Source organism: Neolamprologus brichardi, chromosome 5 (assembly GCF_056152115.1).
Source record: "Neolamprologus brichardi isolate AB-2024 chromosome 5, ASM5615211v1, whole genome shotgun sequence".
Classification (NCBI taxonomy): Eukaryota; Metazoa; Chordata; class Actinopteri; order Cichliformes; family Cichlidae; genus Neolamprologus; species Neolamprologus brichardi.
Window position 1 is genome coordinate 32,423,702 of NC_142108.1, and position 16,299 is coordinate 32,440,000.

At 38.1% G+C, this 16,299-nt stretch overlaps 2 protein-coding genes across 2 annotated transcripts; both read right to left on the reverse strand.

Annotated features, from left to right (window-relative positions):
* Window positions 1-63: 63 nt before the first annotated feature.
* LOC148102843 (uncharacterized) lies at window positions 64-6,053 on the reverse strand. Its single transcript, XM_087841219.1, has 6 exons — window positions 5,996-6,053; window positions 4,732-4,938; window positions 4,291-4,596; window positions 1,777-1,860; window positions 1,620-1,651; window positions 64-330 (listed from the first exon to the last, which is right to left on the reverse strand). Exons 1-6 carry the CDS (start codon window positions 6,051-6,053, stop codon window positions 64-66), a joined length of 954 nt encoding a protein of 317 aa, XP_087697345.1.
* A 3,939-nt stretch (window positions 6,054-9,992) lies between these two features.
* On the reverse strand, window positions 9,993-15,872 carry LOC148102844 (uncharacterized). The gene is made up of 8 exons (XM_087841389.1): window positions 15,689-15,872; window positions 14,940-15,119; window positions 14,108-14,407; window positions 13,707-14,003; window positions 12,482-12,592; window positions 12,275-12,355; window positions 11,991-12,046; window positions 9,993-10,366 (listed from the first exon to the last, which is right to left on the reverse strand). Exons 1-8 carry the CDS (start codon window positions 15,870-15,872, stop codon window positions 10,073-10,075), a joined length of 1,503 nt encoding a protein of 500 aa, XP_087697515.1. The 3' UTR covers window positions 9,993-10,072.
* Window positions 15,873-16,299: the final 427 nt, after the last annotated feature.

Consider the following 16,299-nt stretch of genomic DNA (forward strand, 5'->3'; position numbering starts at 1 on the left):
CCTCATGTGTGTATTTAAGTCCTCAGTCTTCCTTTGTTCGTCGTCTGTGTACTTCCCCTCTAGTCAAGTTAAGTGGTTTTCAGGATTCTGTGCAGTTCTTGTTTGCCATTTGGTCACGGTCAGGTCGTCTGGACATTTGCTGAACTTCACAGCAGAATACTCACAGGCAGAGGAGCTGGGTATCACACTGCCAGCTTTTTCAGACCTCACTTGAAAGTTGATGGCAGTGTAATGTGGCGAGGCAGTGTGGTTTATGGGATTATTGGCACTCGAGTTCACTGCATTTTCTGGGTTCTGGAGGTTCTCCTGTCTCTCCTCACAGATACAGTCCTTCAACAATAAGCAGAAAACGAGTTTATGTCTAAACACTATCCATAAAAATTATTCCTATGTTGCCAAAAACAAAAAATATACATTTTTTGTACAATTTTGTCTACTATTCAGCCTTGAATAACCATCAGCTGATATTTTTTTATCTTGTTGTGAAGTCTGAAATGATTCCAAAATGGACGTTTTGCAGACATTGGAGAGTTTACATTGTTGTCTAGACTCACGTGTCTTTATATTATGTTCATAATGAAAAAATAAAACAAACAGTTACAAGAAGAGTGAGAGATTATTGAAAGCTAAATCACTGGGCAGACTGAATCTCACAACCTTTTTCCTCTACAACCTATTCCACTGACCTAACAGCACAGCAGGATTATAGTGTAACATGATGACTTGGAAAGTCCAAGTAAGTAAAGTTCACCATGTAATAAATAAGAATTTACAATAAATCTGCAGAAATGTCACAAACATTAAGAAACAACTTTAACATCCGTCTGTCGACTGTGTAGTTTTTGCTTCACAAGGCAGTTATGCTGCAATAGGTGTAGGCTGCAGGGGTGATTCCCATGATGCATTGAGTGTTTCTCCTTCAGTCAGCTTTCTCACTCACTATGTGTTTATACACTTCTCTGCACTGAATCATTACTTATTATTACTACTCATTGTAGCTCTCTTCCACAGCATGTCTTTTGTCCTGTCTCCCTCCCCTCACCCCCAACCAGCTGTAGCAGATGATCTCCTCTCCCTGACCATGGTTCTACTGGAAGTTTCTTCCTGTTAAAAGGGAGTTTGTCTTTCCTACTGTCGCCAAAGCGCTTGCTTATAAGGGGCCATCTCATTGTTGGGGTTTTCTCTCCATTACTGTAGGGCAGGGGTGTCAAACTCAAATACACAGTGGGCCAAAATTCAAAACTGGAACAAAGTCGCGGGCTAACATTAATATTTATTGAAAAAAAAATCTTCCTCCAGATATAAGAATGAATCTTTTCTTATGGACTCAAACAAGTTTTGCTGAAAAACTGAATATGGAACAAGCAAAACTTAATACTAAACAATATATATATATTAGCTGTATAATACCAGTAGGCCAGCTCTAATAGTAATTTGGTGTGGCTTTGCAGGCCAAATGTAATTAGGCTGCGGGCCAAATTTGGCCCGCGGGCCAGAGTTTGACACCTATGCTGTAGGGCTTTATTTGTAATATAAAGTGCCCTGAGGTGACTGCTGTTGTGATTTTAAACTCAGTTTTGATAAATACAAGTAAAAAAAGCAATCATTTCATCACGAACCTCTTTGACATGACATCCTGCTGCACCATTTCCTAAAATAGCAATCAAGCAGAATTATTTATTAGTCGTTCATAGTTTGGTTTTAATTTAAGTCTGGTTTAACTAGGAATTGCCAAAGACCATTAATTTAATGAAATAAAACTGCGAACATTCTTACGTTTGTAGATGAGGATCAGTGCTATCAGAAACAGCAGGAGCACAGCTACAGACACAGTAACACTGACGATAACCTCTGAGCCATCTGTAAAATAAAAGAAAGACCAAAGAGAAAATATTAACCCACAGGTTTGTTTTTTAACCACCCAGAAGGTCTCTGTTGAGGAATTTTACAAAAATAAAGGGTGAAAATAGTAATAGTGTAAAACACTGAAAACATGTCAGAGTGATACATTAAAAAACAACATTTTTTCACAGCTTTTTATAAACTGGACCTCGACAAAATACTTAAAACATGTCTTACTTTATCCTTTAACCTCACAATAAAGTTATTTTAAAATGATCTTCAAATGTTTCTATTAAAAGAAAAATGTTTTGTTGCAAACATATTTATAATTTCTAGCATTCTAGCATGAGCGGAAAGGGCTGTAGTTACTCCCGTCTTTAAAGGAGGCGAGCATGACTTGATGTGTAATTCTCGTCCAGTTTCTAAACTCCCTGTTCTTTCGAATGTGCTTGAGAAGGTTGTGGCAGCACAGTTAATTGATTACTTAGAGACTAATAGACTGCTTCATCCAGTGCAGTTTGGTTTTAGACCAAAATTTTCCACAGAAAGGGCAATTTTGGATAATGGTAATGTTGTGGGTGCAGTGTTCCTTGACCTAAAATAGGCTTTTGACACTGTCAGCCATGACACTGTCAGCCATGACATACTTCTTTCCAAGTTGATGAAATTTGACTTTGCAAAGCAAGCAGTTGATTGGTTTGAGTCCTATCTTCACAAAAGAGAGCAGTGTGTGAGGGTTGATAAAGAAAAGTCGTCCATGTTGGAAAACAGAATGGGTATTCCCCAAGGATCTGTTCTTGGCCCATTGCTGTTTAGTTTGTTTATAAATGATTTGCCTGCCAGTTGTCCAAAAGCTAGCTGCCAACTTTATGCAGATGATGCAGTTATACACGTACCAGCTAAGTCACCTGGCGAAGCAGCAGACACCTTAATGGTACATCTAAAGCAGCGGTCCCCAACCCCCGGGCCTCGGACCGGTACCGGTCCGTGAGTCGTTTGGTACCGGGCCGCGAGAGTTGAGGCTCAGGTGTGAAATGTATAGTTTTCAGTGTTTTTATCGGTTTTCAGCGTTATTTTGTTATCGTTTTTTTTATCATTTACTCGGTTTTCCTGGGTCTTTTCACGTGTGTTATGAATAAATTTTCTTTTTTTCGGTACCAGTACTAGTTTTATTTTGTTGTATTTATCCGCGACACCTTAAAGGCCGGTCCATGAAAATATTGTCGGGCATAAACCGGTCCGTGACGCAAAAAAGGTCGGAAACCGCTGATCTAAATGATGTCCAACAATGGCTGGAACAAAATCATCTTGTATTGGATAAAGAAAAAAACAGTTTCTATGTGTTTTTCTATTAGGAAACGAAGTTCATCTGATGATTTTAAAATCAAGTTAAGGAACGAAGAAATAAAAGATTTTAAGTTTCTGGGAATAATTTTAGATTCACATCTTAAATTTGACAAGCATGTAAAGAAGATTTCTAAGACGGTCAAGGCTAATCTGAATTGTTTTAAGTTGATTCGGCACTATATACCCACTTCAGCGGCTCAGTTATTTATGCATTCGATGATATTCTCTCATTTTTCATATTGTATGACAGTTTGGACCCAAGCAGCACCATCTATAATTCAGCCTGTGGTGTCCTTATATAACCAATCTTTAAAAATAATGGATAAAAACTGTTCGGTGGCATCACTGTCACATTTTTAAAAAATATAATGGACTTAGTTTTAAGAGTTTTAATCATTTGTGTTTTCTTAAATTAGTCTTTAAATGTATAAATAGGATGGCCCCAGAGTGTCTCAATAGATACATCCAGAGACAAGATAGTAATCGTATTACTAGGAGCAAGGTGAACGGCAACTGCAAGATATTATATCGCAGATCTACATTTGGTCAGTCAGCTTTTTCCATTAAGGCGTTGCCATTGGTGGAACACACTTCCAACCAAAATCAAATTGATTACAGACATCAGATCCTTTACATTGAAGGTTAAAGTTCGGTTAAAGGGAAATCAGAGATGTAGCCATTTTAACTAATGATTTTGATGTTATTTTAATTTATTGTCTATTAACTGTAATTGTATTTATGATGTCATTTGGTTTTATGAAAGTGTATGCTTTATTGTAAAATGTATCTATTTTGATTGTAAGCCCAACAAGGGACAATTGTTGAAAATTAGCAATAGCTATAAACTTATGTGCGTTACATCAGTTTCATGTTTGTACTTGGACTATGTTAAACTGCACTGTCCCTTTTAAATAAATGAATTCAAGTTCAAGTTCATTTTTGCAGTATTGGGAGTAAATTCTCTGCCTTCTGTGTTCTTATCGTAAAGCTCTTTAGTAACATGTAACTTCTTCATTTACATCTGCACTATAACATGTAGTATTTTAGTCATGCCCTGATATAAAATTGAAACATAAGAGGGTGAAGATGTGAATTACTCACCTTTAACCTCTAGATGTATTTGTTGAAGTAAAAACTTTTTGTCACTTGATTTCACTCCACACCAGTAGACTCCAGCATCCTGTGAGGACACGTGACTGATGGAAATGCTGCTGCTGGTGTTTGTTGCCATGATTCTCCAGTTTGGCTGTGGAGAAGGGCTTTTTGGTAAAACGTTCTGACAAGTGGAGTTATCCTCTTTGCAGAAAAAAGCGGGCTTGTATTTGCCATCAGGAGAATCACAGGTGATGGTGGTGTTTTTATTTCTGTATGCAGTTTGATTAAATGGTTTGGGGCACCCATCTTTATCTAAAGGGAAAAAAGAAAACCAAGATAAAACACAGTGAAGTGTGTATCAGATATTTTACTCTTCATTACATTCATCTTATTTAACATTGCAAATCAAGTTTCTTTTTTGGGACCAAAAAAACCACAACTTCGTACCAACTTCAAACTCTGTGTCTTTAGATTGTTTTCCGTTGCTGTCGGCATTATTAAGCTGCTTGACGATCAACTTGCCAGGATTTATTTTGTTTTTTTGAGGAAGGTCAACAACTTTTTCCATTTGAAATCTTCCATTTGTTTTTGGATTGAAGATGAATTTAACCCACTCGTCTTCGCAGGGCGCTGCTTCTGACATCCGCTCACAACCTAAAGACAAATATTCACATCATGTCAGACGTCAAAAGTCACACACAGTTATTTATTTTAATGTCTCTTATTACATTTGTTTTAAATGGCCAGTTTGAGCTAAATTAGTTAAAATAAATATAAATGCATAATTATGGTGTATGACAAAACATACAAGTGTTTTATTTCTTCTTGTTCAGTTTCATTCTTTGTGAACAATTTTGAAATGTTGTGTTTTTGTGTTGTAGCCTTTTAGCTCCATATATAACAAATGAATTGCAAAATGTCTGTCAAGGTTCTCAGTCATCCAGGTCATTGTAGTATAGGGAGTTTGGAAAGAAAAGCGTCTGGACTTTTCTTGAAGATGTTTCATCCGAGATGCTTCTTCAGTTCTAAGCCAAGCTTCATTTGAAAGCCTGATGCTTAGCCTCAGAAACCAGTCTTACTTGTTATCATCTATCGTCCACCTGGGCCTTACACAGAGTTTGTCTCTGATTTCTCAGACTTTTTATCTGATTTAGTTCTCAGCTCAGATAAAATAATTATTGTGGGTGATTTTAACATCCATGTAGATGCTAAAAATGACAGCCTCAACATGGCATTTAATCTGTTATTAGACTCAATTGGCTTCTCTCAAAATGTAAAAGAACCCACCCACCACTTTAATCACACTCTAGATCTTGTTTTAACACATGGCATAGAAACTGAACATTTAACAGTGTTTCCTGAAAATCCTCTCCTGTCTGATATTCCTCAACTCAACAGTTACTGTTTTATATTTCAGAAAAAGAGGGAAAAAGCACAATAATAAAAGTTTTATTGTCTAACACATAAAAACAACTGAATAACTGTGTTATTCTCTCAGCATTTTAATCTGTCTGCATGAACGCATGCTTCTGTAAACTCATATAGTTATCAGTCATAAACACAGTACAGAAGCACATCACTGAAACTATATAGAAAACTATACTGGAGGCAAAAATATATGTTGTAATAAATGTTTCCATAACATGATGTCATAACAGTATAGCAACGACTAGCATGTAATACCAGATACGACGTGTTAGAAACCTTTTACCTGCCATCAGTGAGAGGATGAATAGCAGCAACTTCATCTGTTGTTTTTGGATGCTCATCTTCAAATCTTGATTGTCTCCTGAGCTTGACTGATGTTAGTGATTTTCTGTCACCCTGTTTTATTTTTAAAAAGAACTCCTCCCACCTTCATATCTCATTACTTTGCATCAGTAAACTAGATGTGGTTTGAGTTTAAATTAACAGGAAGTCCACAAAACAGGAATAGCAGTTCAGAAAATTACTTTATGAGTTGTAACAAGAAGTAAAGGCTTTTTTTCTTTGTTTTGGGGGAATTTTTTAGTTGAAAAAAATCTTTATTTAGTTTTTAACTGATACAGTTTTTACTGGAGCGTGGGAGAAATGAAGACAGTGGTGGTGATGACTAAATAGAAATTAGGAAAAGACGCTGACTCATGCTTCGCTGTCTTTATATATTTTTAATAGTGTTGCACCATCAATTTAAAATAACAGGATATGACTCACATGATTTTGCAGTACAGTCTATACTAGAATGACTCTGAAATATTTGTGTTGTAAATATGCTTTTAAAAACAGAATTCAGTGATTTTCACAGCTGTTTAAAACATCTTTTCACGTTCAGCAGGCAGGACAGGACCCAAACACAAGAGGGGAAAACTGAGAGAGGCAACTTTACTGCTGTAGGTATTTCAACACTAAAAAAATCAGAAAGCATAACCAGAAACTAGGAACAGACTCTGAACTAGCATTGAGAAAACACACACAGCATATGTGTTGGGAATAACGCCGTTACTTTTTTCAGTAATGAGTAATCTAACTAATTACTATTCCTATATATATATATATATATACATATATATATATATATATATATATATGTGTGTATATATGTATGTATATATATATATATATATATATATATATATATATATATATATTACATATGGCTCCCTTAAAAAGTTCCCTTTATCACACATGGTTGTCACGAGACAACAGAAAGAAGAAAAAAACATTTTTTTTAACATTCAAAATAAAAAACCGGAATGAAACCTGAACAAACCCTCTATATCTTCTTACACTCACATGTACTCTTTTATTTACAGTTTGTCATTTTAATTACACTTCAGGGCTCGCAAAATCGCTAGCCCGACGTCCCGGGGCTAGCGATTTCTCCAGTCGGGCTACCAAAATCTATCTCTGCCCTGCCCGTCGGGCTATCTTATGCCGGGCTCACACTGTGCGATTTTGTCAGTCGCGCGATTCGGCTCCTGCTCAAACTGTACGATTGACTCGCAGGGGTTAAAAGTTCGTAGGTCACGATGCAGGTCTCACACTATACGACCCGATGCTCGGATGCGACCCGAGGGCTCACACTGTGCGTCCATAAAATGAAGGTTATAACAGAAATTCTGTCGCTCGCTCTCCCTCTCTGTCTTTCACTCACAGACACGCACACCACCATCAACTTTGCTAAATTGCTAATGAAAAACATGATCAGGCAGCTGTGATTGAGCAGCAATGTCCATCCAACTATTTTCACGGTTGTTGTGGTCGTGATAATTTTGTGAGGCCACATCGAAAAGGCTCGGATGAGCTTTCCAAAGTTCTACAAATGCCTCCATCGCTTGTGTCCAGATCACACGCTGCACTGCTGTGCTGCGCCGTCTTTTTCGCTGACATTTGTGTTTGCGCGTGCGCAGTGTGAGAAACTACACCCTCACGACGGACCAAGCGATTGATGATCGGGAGCTGGTCGTGAGGTGTTAATCGCTTCTCGTTACCCCACGTATACTACACGATGCACGACGCACGATGAAGGCCAAAATCGGGCCGATCGCCAAAACGGTCGCACGACTCAAAAATCGGCTCAAAATGGGCCAAAAATCGCACAGTGTGAGCCCGGCAATAGGAAGGAAAAAGATATCTCAATGCTTTTGCATTCTTTCGGAAATGTATCTGGGTAATTATGTCATTGGCATCGGTGAGCCAGAATTTGTGCTTGTTTTTTGCTTTCACTTTGCAATCGCGCGAACTGTGTATAGAGAGCGACAGCACTGATTGGTGAGTGATGATAATTTGCGCACCAATTCCTCTGACGTCGTCTTATCAATCGTTAGCTTACTATGCAAACATGACAAGTGAAATCTCCCGCAGCAAGCTTAAACATGTGAGAGGTTGATCGCGCAGAGAATCGCTGAGCGTTACGTGAGTGCGTGTGTAAAAGCAGCAGGATATATATTTTAGTTCTGCTGAGACAAATAAGACACGTCAGGGTGAAGAAGTGACAGCCAAAGAAAAGCTTACCACAAAACGGAAAAGTTATGACAAATCAGACTATAAGGCAAAAAGAAAGTGCAGCTTTATGGTTTCATGGACAAAAGAATTTCTGTGGCTGCAATATGACGAGCTAAATAACCAGGGCTGCACATAAGTGGTCCGCAGGTGCGCATTCGCTGTCAAAATAAAAAGAGCGCACAAGATAAGAAGTTGCAACGCGTGTTTGCGTACATAAGATTTTCTGGAGGAGGACAGACATTTGTTTAGAACTCTTAAAGATGTCGAAGAAGCTCCTTTAAGCAATTACTGTGATGTTCCTCCACCTCCAAAGAAATGTCAGAAGGAGTCCGAACCACAAAAGAAGCACGTATTCTCGGAAAAGTGGTTGCAGGAGGTGAGCTGGCTTCAAACAAATGATGAACGCACAGAGATGTGGTGAAGAATGTGCCGTGAAAATCCCACTCTAGCGGACAAAAACACTGCCTTTTATATGGACGTAAACGCGCGTTGCAACTTCTTATCTGGTGCGCGTCTTTCATTTTGACAGCGAATGCGCACATGCGGACCACTTGTGTGCACCCGTGTAAATAACATAATGTTCTGCCGGGTGTGTTGTTGGTTTTCCCTCGATTTCTGAGTCGACAAGCGCCTTTGTTACTGGGACCAGTAATTTTAAGAAAGGCCCCCATTAGAACCCATGAGAAATGCAAGAAATGCATTATTGCTCAGTCTGCAATATCTTTCCCAGAACCAACACCAATTGCAAATAACATACTAAAAATAAACCTGAAAAATCAGTTTAAAACAGCGTACTATGTTGCAAAGAGTGAACTACCACTGGCACAATGTAGCAGTCTTTGCAAACTTCAAAAAGCAAATGGCCTAGATCTTGGTTCCACTTGCCTCTTACCCGTGACTTCAGTGGAAATTTCAAATTCAGGATCTGACACAGACTGATTCATGTCCTACACAGTTCTTACAAGTTCATAGAAATTTCTGTTCAATTAGAACCAAGTATTTGAGTTGATGATTGTAATTTTTATACAATGTTGTAATTTGTGTTTTTTTGATTAATGTTTTGTTTCCGTTACAATATTATACTTTAATGTATAATATTGTAAAGGAAACAAAACAGGAAACAAAGCATCAATGAAAAAAATTGCTCTTTTTTTATTCGGGCTACTTAAATTTATTTTGGGCTACCAAAAACTGAAGAGTCCCTGCCCGAAGGGCTACCAGGGATTTTGAAATTTTGCGAGCCCTGCACTTACAATGGCAGCTTCACACATCATCTGGTCCTGTGACCATGTGTCAGAACAGGATGCCCCACCGTACTAATACTGCTCGACAGTGACTCGAGCATCTTATAGGACTGAAATTTGATACTTTTTCCAGCACTCTGATTGGTTGGCTCAGTTCATTTCACATGTACTGGGCATGTTGTTGCCAAGCAGCAATGCTGTGCTGTAGAGAGTTAAGTTATAAATAACAGCTAATTCTTTTGATATATTATTATTCAATCCAGATGCTTAGGATACTTTCACATTCATTGTGTTTAAAGTCAGGGGCTCTAAGTGTGGATGTTGTGTATCGTACCACAGTGTGGTACAAAAGCACTTGACCTCTTTGTTGGCTTCTCCTCCTGTGAAAGAGGCATGTCCGCATCTTCCTGATAGGCTTTAATAATCATCTTCACAGGGAAATAAAATCTAAGATCTCAGAACAGATCAGCGCCTAAACACCATCACAAAATCACTGTGACTCAAACACTAAATACATTATTTTTATTCATAAATGTGTTATATTCTTTAAATAAATGATCTCATTTTCTGGGCTTGTTGACTGTTGAGTAGAGCGGCTCCTCAGTCGGCAGGTACAGTTGGGTGTCACTCGAGTCAGTTCGACATTTGGGAAACTTCACAGTAGAATATTCACAGGCAGAGTAGCCGAGTCTGACTGTCTCACCAGCAGCTTTATCGGAGTTTTGAAAGTTAATGGTAGCATAATGTGTTGAGGGCACAGGGTTTGGAGAGCTGACGGTGGCATAAATTGTGTTGGTTGCATTTTCTGAGTCTGGCAGCTGGAGGCGCTGCTGTATCTCCTCATAGGTACAGTCCTTCACGGGAAGAATGAGAAATTATTGTTTTTTTAAAGCAGTGTATTTGATTTCTTTACTGAAGTAATATGATCATTATTTTTGGTCATGTGAGAGAACTCTGACTACACAACTGTTGTGTGTGGAAATAACATTTACATGTCAGTTTATGGTGAAGTCTTTGCTTTCTTTATATCCATAAACTTCATTTCACTTCTCAAATATCACCTTGTGTGTCTCCTATGTGATATATTTAACTGACATTTTTTATTGTAACAACCATCGATTTATAAAATAATGACTATTAACAAGGTTGGCCAAACTTTTGCATCCCACATTTCGAGACATGTATTCTGTAATCTGTAGTCAGTGTTGGGAAGGTTACTTTTAAAATATATTCCATTACAGATTACAGAATACATGCCCCAAAATGTATTCTGTAACGTATTCCGTTACGTTACTCAATGAGAGTAACGTATTCTGAATACTTTGGATTACTTAATATATTATCATGCTGTTTACAACTACATGAATGTACTATTGCTGTGATTTATTACTGTTACTGAAGGTCCGCGGCTCCGAACCGTAGTAAAGGGACCTCTGGCTAATACGGTGGGTTCTGTGTCGGCTCGTAGCTGAAAACTAGCTTTACTTTGTTGTCTGGGTCAACTTTGCTAGCGAGAGACAGAGAGAGGCGTTGAAAGGCTGCTCCAACAGAACTTATTGTTTCAGAGGAAAACACGAACACGGTGTACAGTCGAGTCTTAATAGCTTACTTACAGCTGGGCTCGTCAGGCTCTCTTCTTGGCTGCAGTGGTTATTATTATATTTACATGCTTCCAGCTCCCGTTTTTGCTCGATGACAGCTCGTACTTTTCCTTTTTCTCCCTCCCTCGCTCACAGACACATAACGTGTATGGCAGTCCATTCTCCCTGCAGCACGGACTACACTGCCCATGATGCTACATTCTTTAGAGCTATACCTGTAGCATTCTGCCTATTAGCTTAGCACAACAACAACAAAAAGGCCTCTCTCACCCAGGAAACACGCAGAGAGAGAGAGCGGCACCCTGTAACCATGGCAACCGTAACGCTGCCGCCTGGAACAACAGAACGTAGCTGTCAAACAAAACCCAAACAGTCCTGACCCGCCACAATATGAAACAGGAAAGTACCGCCGTGTAATCCATTTATTTCAACAAAGTAACTGTATTCTAAATACCACCTTTTTAAACGGTAACTGTAACGGAATACAGTTACTCATATTTTGTATTTTAAATACGTAACGGCGGTACATGTATTCCGTTACTCCCCAACACTGTCTGTAGTGGAATACATTTTAAAAGTAACCTTCCCAACACTGGCTATGCTGGGTTGGTTATGTCTAAGCTAAGACAGTAAACTAAAAACTAATGACCATGAGCTGTGATTGCAGATGAATGAACGAGGTTAAAACTGTTCCTGATCAGTGACATGCTGCCAACAGCGCCTCCTTCATGTGAACATGCTGACACCTCGACTGGAAAAGTGAAGCCAGATAAAGAAAAGAGATCCTGTGTACGGTGAACTTCAGATGAACACACTGGGAAGAAAACGAGGTTTTGATCTTGTTTGCTGCAGAAGTGTTGCACATTTTCACACAAACCTCTTTGGTACGGCATGCTGCTGCACCATTTCCTGTGTTTTTTGAACGTGAAAATCCTGTTAAACAGAAAACAAAGACAAGACAACAAAACATAAATGAGCAGTTTATGTTTTGGATTTAAGTGGACATTTACAAAGATTATCAGCTCTAATGAAGAAATGTCTGCATACTTTTGCTGCTGTGTTTTTAGACATCATCGGTGTGAGATAAGGAAGTCCATGAATGTGGTTTGTGGGTACAAATGAGCATATCTATTAATGGTGTGCAAACAAACAGGAACTTACGTTTATAGATTAGGATCATCAGTATCACAAAAAGCAGCACAGCCACACAGACGATCACAGAAATGATGGCTTCAGAGACGCCTCGCAAATAAAACAGAAACATATTCAGCATCAGTTAAAAAGAAAACGTTTGTGACGCTCACATTTCTATGCTGAGGAATTTAAAGTGAATTTTACTTAAATGAAAAAGTAAAAGTCCTCTCTCACCAGGTCTCCCAGCAGCTGCAGCTGTAGTCGTCGCAGTAGTCGTCGCAGTAGTCGTCGCTGTAGTCGTCGCTGTAGTCGATGAAATGGTAGATGTGGATGTTGCTGGTGATCCTGAAAGAAAAATGAAGGTCAAGGAAGTTGTATTTATGAAAATGTTTGAAATTTTTATTGATTTTTATTTTAATTAATTTGATAAATAAGACAAAATGTGTCGGTTTAAAAGTTTATTTTCTTCTTTTTTGATCCTTCTGTTAAAACAACGACCTTAATAATACATTTTAATCCCAAATTTGTGTCAGTAGTTTTTAAAATTGACCTGATCTAACTTTTACCCATGGTTTATTGTCACAGAGACGAAAACACACAATTAATGCGGCAGAAATTAACTGCATAAAAAAAACCAATTAATGCTACATTTATTTGAATTTAGGATCCTGCTAATGTTCATAGCTTGACATCCGACTTTCATAGCTCATTGGGACACTTGATACCGTTGATAATGATTCTTGATGATTGATCTTAATGATTCTTCACACTTGTGTAAATGTCTATCTTTCCTTTAAGCCCTGATCTCGAAGCTGAAACCGCATATTTTTAGCTTTGGTTGATAATTTTCAGCCATCACACACCACAACTCAAAGGGAGGAGCAGGAAATGAAAACAAATGCAGCAGCATTGCTGTAGGTACTCTGTATGCTTGTTAGTCTGTTTTAGAGTAATGGGACTGACTTCTAAAAGTGGCTGATGAAACCACACACAGCCTGTTAAACTGATTCTTTCGCAGCATATACAGGACTCAGTGCAGGTCTCACAGGTCTGCAATCAGAGCAGACTGAAAGTTGTGGAAGCACACAGATTTAAGAGTCTGTGTAGTTTAAAGTTTAAAGTCAATGTTAAATCATTTTAGTTGCACAATCTCAGTCCTTAATGACACAAAAGGTTATCAGCTGAACACGCCCACTTTACTGTCTTAAAGCTCTTTCTGTATCAAACCACTTCCTCTCACGTAACGTTTTCCTGGTTTGCTTCTTTACATAAAATTAAAGGGTTTGTTGAGTTTTTATTATCAGATATCAGAAGTCGTCACTTTAGACGACTTTTTATTGGCTGAAATTTAACAGGACAAACGTATGTTGTTATTAATGTGAATTATTACTGCTCTGTAATATCCTGTAGATTGTGAACATGTCAGATAACACCCACAGAATAAAACAGCGTGACTCACCTACAGTCAGGATCAGTTTGTTGCAGATTCGTTGGTTGTCGTTTTTCGCTCGACACCAGTATGTCCCGCTGTCATCTGCTGTTACATTTCTTATTGTAACAGTAATATTTTTCCCGTCTTCATCATTTATGGAAAACTTCTTGTTCTTATCAGGCTCATTGGTCGTTACTAGAGTTTGGCATATAGATGGATCGTCTCCCTTACAGATTGATTTTGAAGATGAGGCATCGTGTTTGCATTTACACCAGTATGTGAAGTTCTGACCAGCAGCTGGTGATCTTGTGAAATTCTGAATATCTGTAGAAAACAGAAGAAAGCAAGTACTTACACGCAGTATTTAGGCACGCCTTTAAATAAAACGGAAACTGCAACAACTGGAAGACATTACGAGAGTTACTCACGTTCCACATTCAGTTGTATTTTTTGGAGCGCGACCTCTTTCTCTAATTTCACTCCACACCAGTAGACACCTTTATCCTGTGAGGACACGTTACTGATGGACAGGCTGAAGTTTCTGTTTGTCTTTGTGAAAGTGAATCTGCTGTTTGACTGTCGAGGAGATTCTACCATGTTCTCACAGACAGAGTTATTCTCTTTGCAGAAAAAAAATGGTTTGTTGTCTCCTTCATGATCACATTTGATCGTGGTTTTAGTTGTTCTGTATGCAATTTGATTCAATTGCTGCAGGCATTTAATTTTCACTACAATGGAGGAAAAAACGGTAGATTAAGCATTCCAAATGAAATACATTAAGGTGTATATCATATGAGTTATCCAAATTATTGTATTTGAAGTTGTAAATTATTTAATTTTCATTAAATTTGCCTTTTACTCTTAATTGCAACTTTAACTTATTAAAAATGAAGACTTGGAGGAGAAAATCATTTAGTAATTAGACTTGTCATAAAATAAAATAAACAATAAAAGGTGAATCAAATAGACGATTACGGCAAGCCTGGGATGGTCCATTTGGTAAAGTAAATCTGTTGGGCATCTTTTTTCGCCTTTAGACAATAATTCTGATGGCAAAAGAGCCAAACGGGACAGGCAAAAAAAAAAAAAAATAAATAAAAAATAGACTTATCAGACTTTTGCTTTCAGGCTGGAGAAAAAAATGTTATAAAAGTAAAACTAAACTAACATTTTGTGGTTTCTTACATTTGACTTTTTAAAATTAAAATAAACAAAACTTCAGATATAAGATGACTGGAGTTTCAAAAAAGAAATTCTTACCAAGTGATTTCTCTTTGATGGATGATGGGTTAGACGTTTTGCACATTTTCTTCCAGGATTCCTCAATTTTAAGTTCCCTGAAGACCACCTTTAGGATTTGCTGTGTTTCTTTAGCTTTTGGTGTCTTGCAGGTGAATTCAACCCATGTTCTGCATTCATTCTGTTGTGACATCTCACAGGCTGAGGACAAATATTTACTTCACCTCAGTCACTTAAAATAAATCACAGAGGTTCAAACAAAACTCTAAAGACACGTTCTAACACAGTCTGTCTGCATTAGTACATCAATAAGATTAATTAATACCATATTATTTGATATTATCATATATCAATAATAAAAGCAATAAATCTGAACTTTCGCAACTGTATTTGGACTTATTCCATCTTTTTCTATAATTGTGATGAGGCCAAAACATGTCTGCTGTGACTTTTATTGCATATTTTTAATTAGCTGGATAATTCAAACCTCCAGGAGCGTCACTCACTTTTAATTTTACTTTCACTCCTGCATTACAATAAAGTGCAGAAAATAATAACATATTTCCTGGTTATACCTTATGTTAAGTGAAAAATGTGCCGTGGTTAAAAAAGTGGAGCAGTGAGTCTGTTAAGCTCATGTTCAAGATATTCAAAAAGAGCTGTAGCCATACCAGCCCACAGGATGTACTGATTCAATCTACTTGGTTAAGATGCAGTAACAGATCTCTCTGTCTCTAATATCAGTAATAAAGCCATAGTTATAGTTTTACCTGTCAGCAGGAACATAATGAGCAGGAAACTGCTTTTCATGTTGTTGGTCCTAAATGCTGAAGTCATCTTTAAGAAATTGAAACTTTGAGTTCTTCTTTTCATGTCTGAGGTGATGCGGTTGTGTGCACAGCCGTGTTTCCTCAGTTTATATTTTGGGCAAACTAAAAGTAACCCTGCCCCCATCTTCCTCTTCCTCGCCGCGTTTCTGCCTCAACCTAACACTCTCCACGAACTCCTGACTACTCCTCACCTGCTACTGTTGACCAGACTGCATGAAAGACAAACTGCATGAGTGCTGTAGTTTATATCATGATACGCTGTGTGTGGCAGGCAAAGACACACAGCTAGAGCGAGATCACAAAAAAGTTAAAAATGTGAAGACATGAAGACAACGCACATTATTCTAACAGACAGGAAGCAGCAGGTGTGGCTGGTGTTAATCAGCACTTCCCCTTTCAGGGGTGTGGCCTCTCATCTGCTCTTCTCCCTCTACACAAACGACTGCAATTCAGTTTGCAGCCATGACATGACTCATTAGGAACAGCAATGAGTTTGCATACAGTCGTGGGTTGAACAGCTGGCCCTGTGGTGCAGTTAGAGATGATTATGC

Excerpts from the sequence above, each read along its gene's own strand:
- LOC148102844 (XM_087841389.1), bottom strand. The coding sequence starts at position 15,872 with ATGGGGGCAGGGTTACTTTTAGTTTGCCCAAAATATAAACTGAGGAAA. Across the intron at positions 14,004-14,107 it reads AATACAACTGAATGTGGAAC|ATATTCAGAATTTCACAAGA; the intron begins GTGAGTAACTCT and ends TGTTTTCTACAG. Across the intron at positions 12,047-12,274 it reads GATGATCCTAATCTATAAAC|GATTTTCACGTTCAAAAAAC; the intron begins GTAAGTTCCTGT and ends TCTGTTTAACAG.
- LOC148102843 (XM_087841219.1), bottom strand. The coding sequence starts at position 6,053 with ATGAGCATCCAAAAACAACAGATGAAGTTGCTGCTATTCATCCTCTCA. Across the intron at positions 4,597-4,731 it reads AGACACAGAGTTTGAAGTTG|ATAAAGATGGGTGCCCCAAA; the intron begins GTACGAAGTTGT and ends TTTTCCCTTTAG. Across the intron at positions 1,861-4,290 it reads AATACATCTAGAGGTTAAAG|ATGGCTCAGAGGTTATCGTC; the intron begins GTGAGTAATTCA and ends TTTATTTTACAG.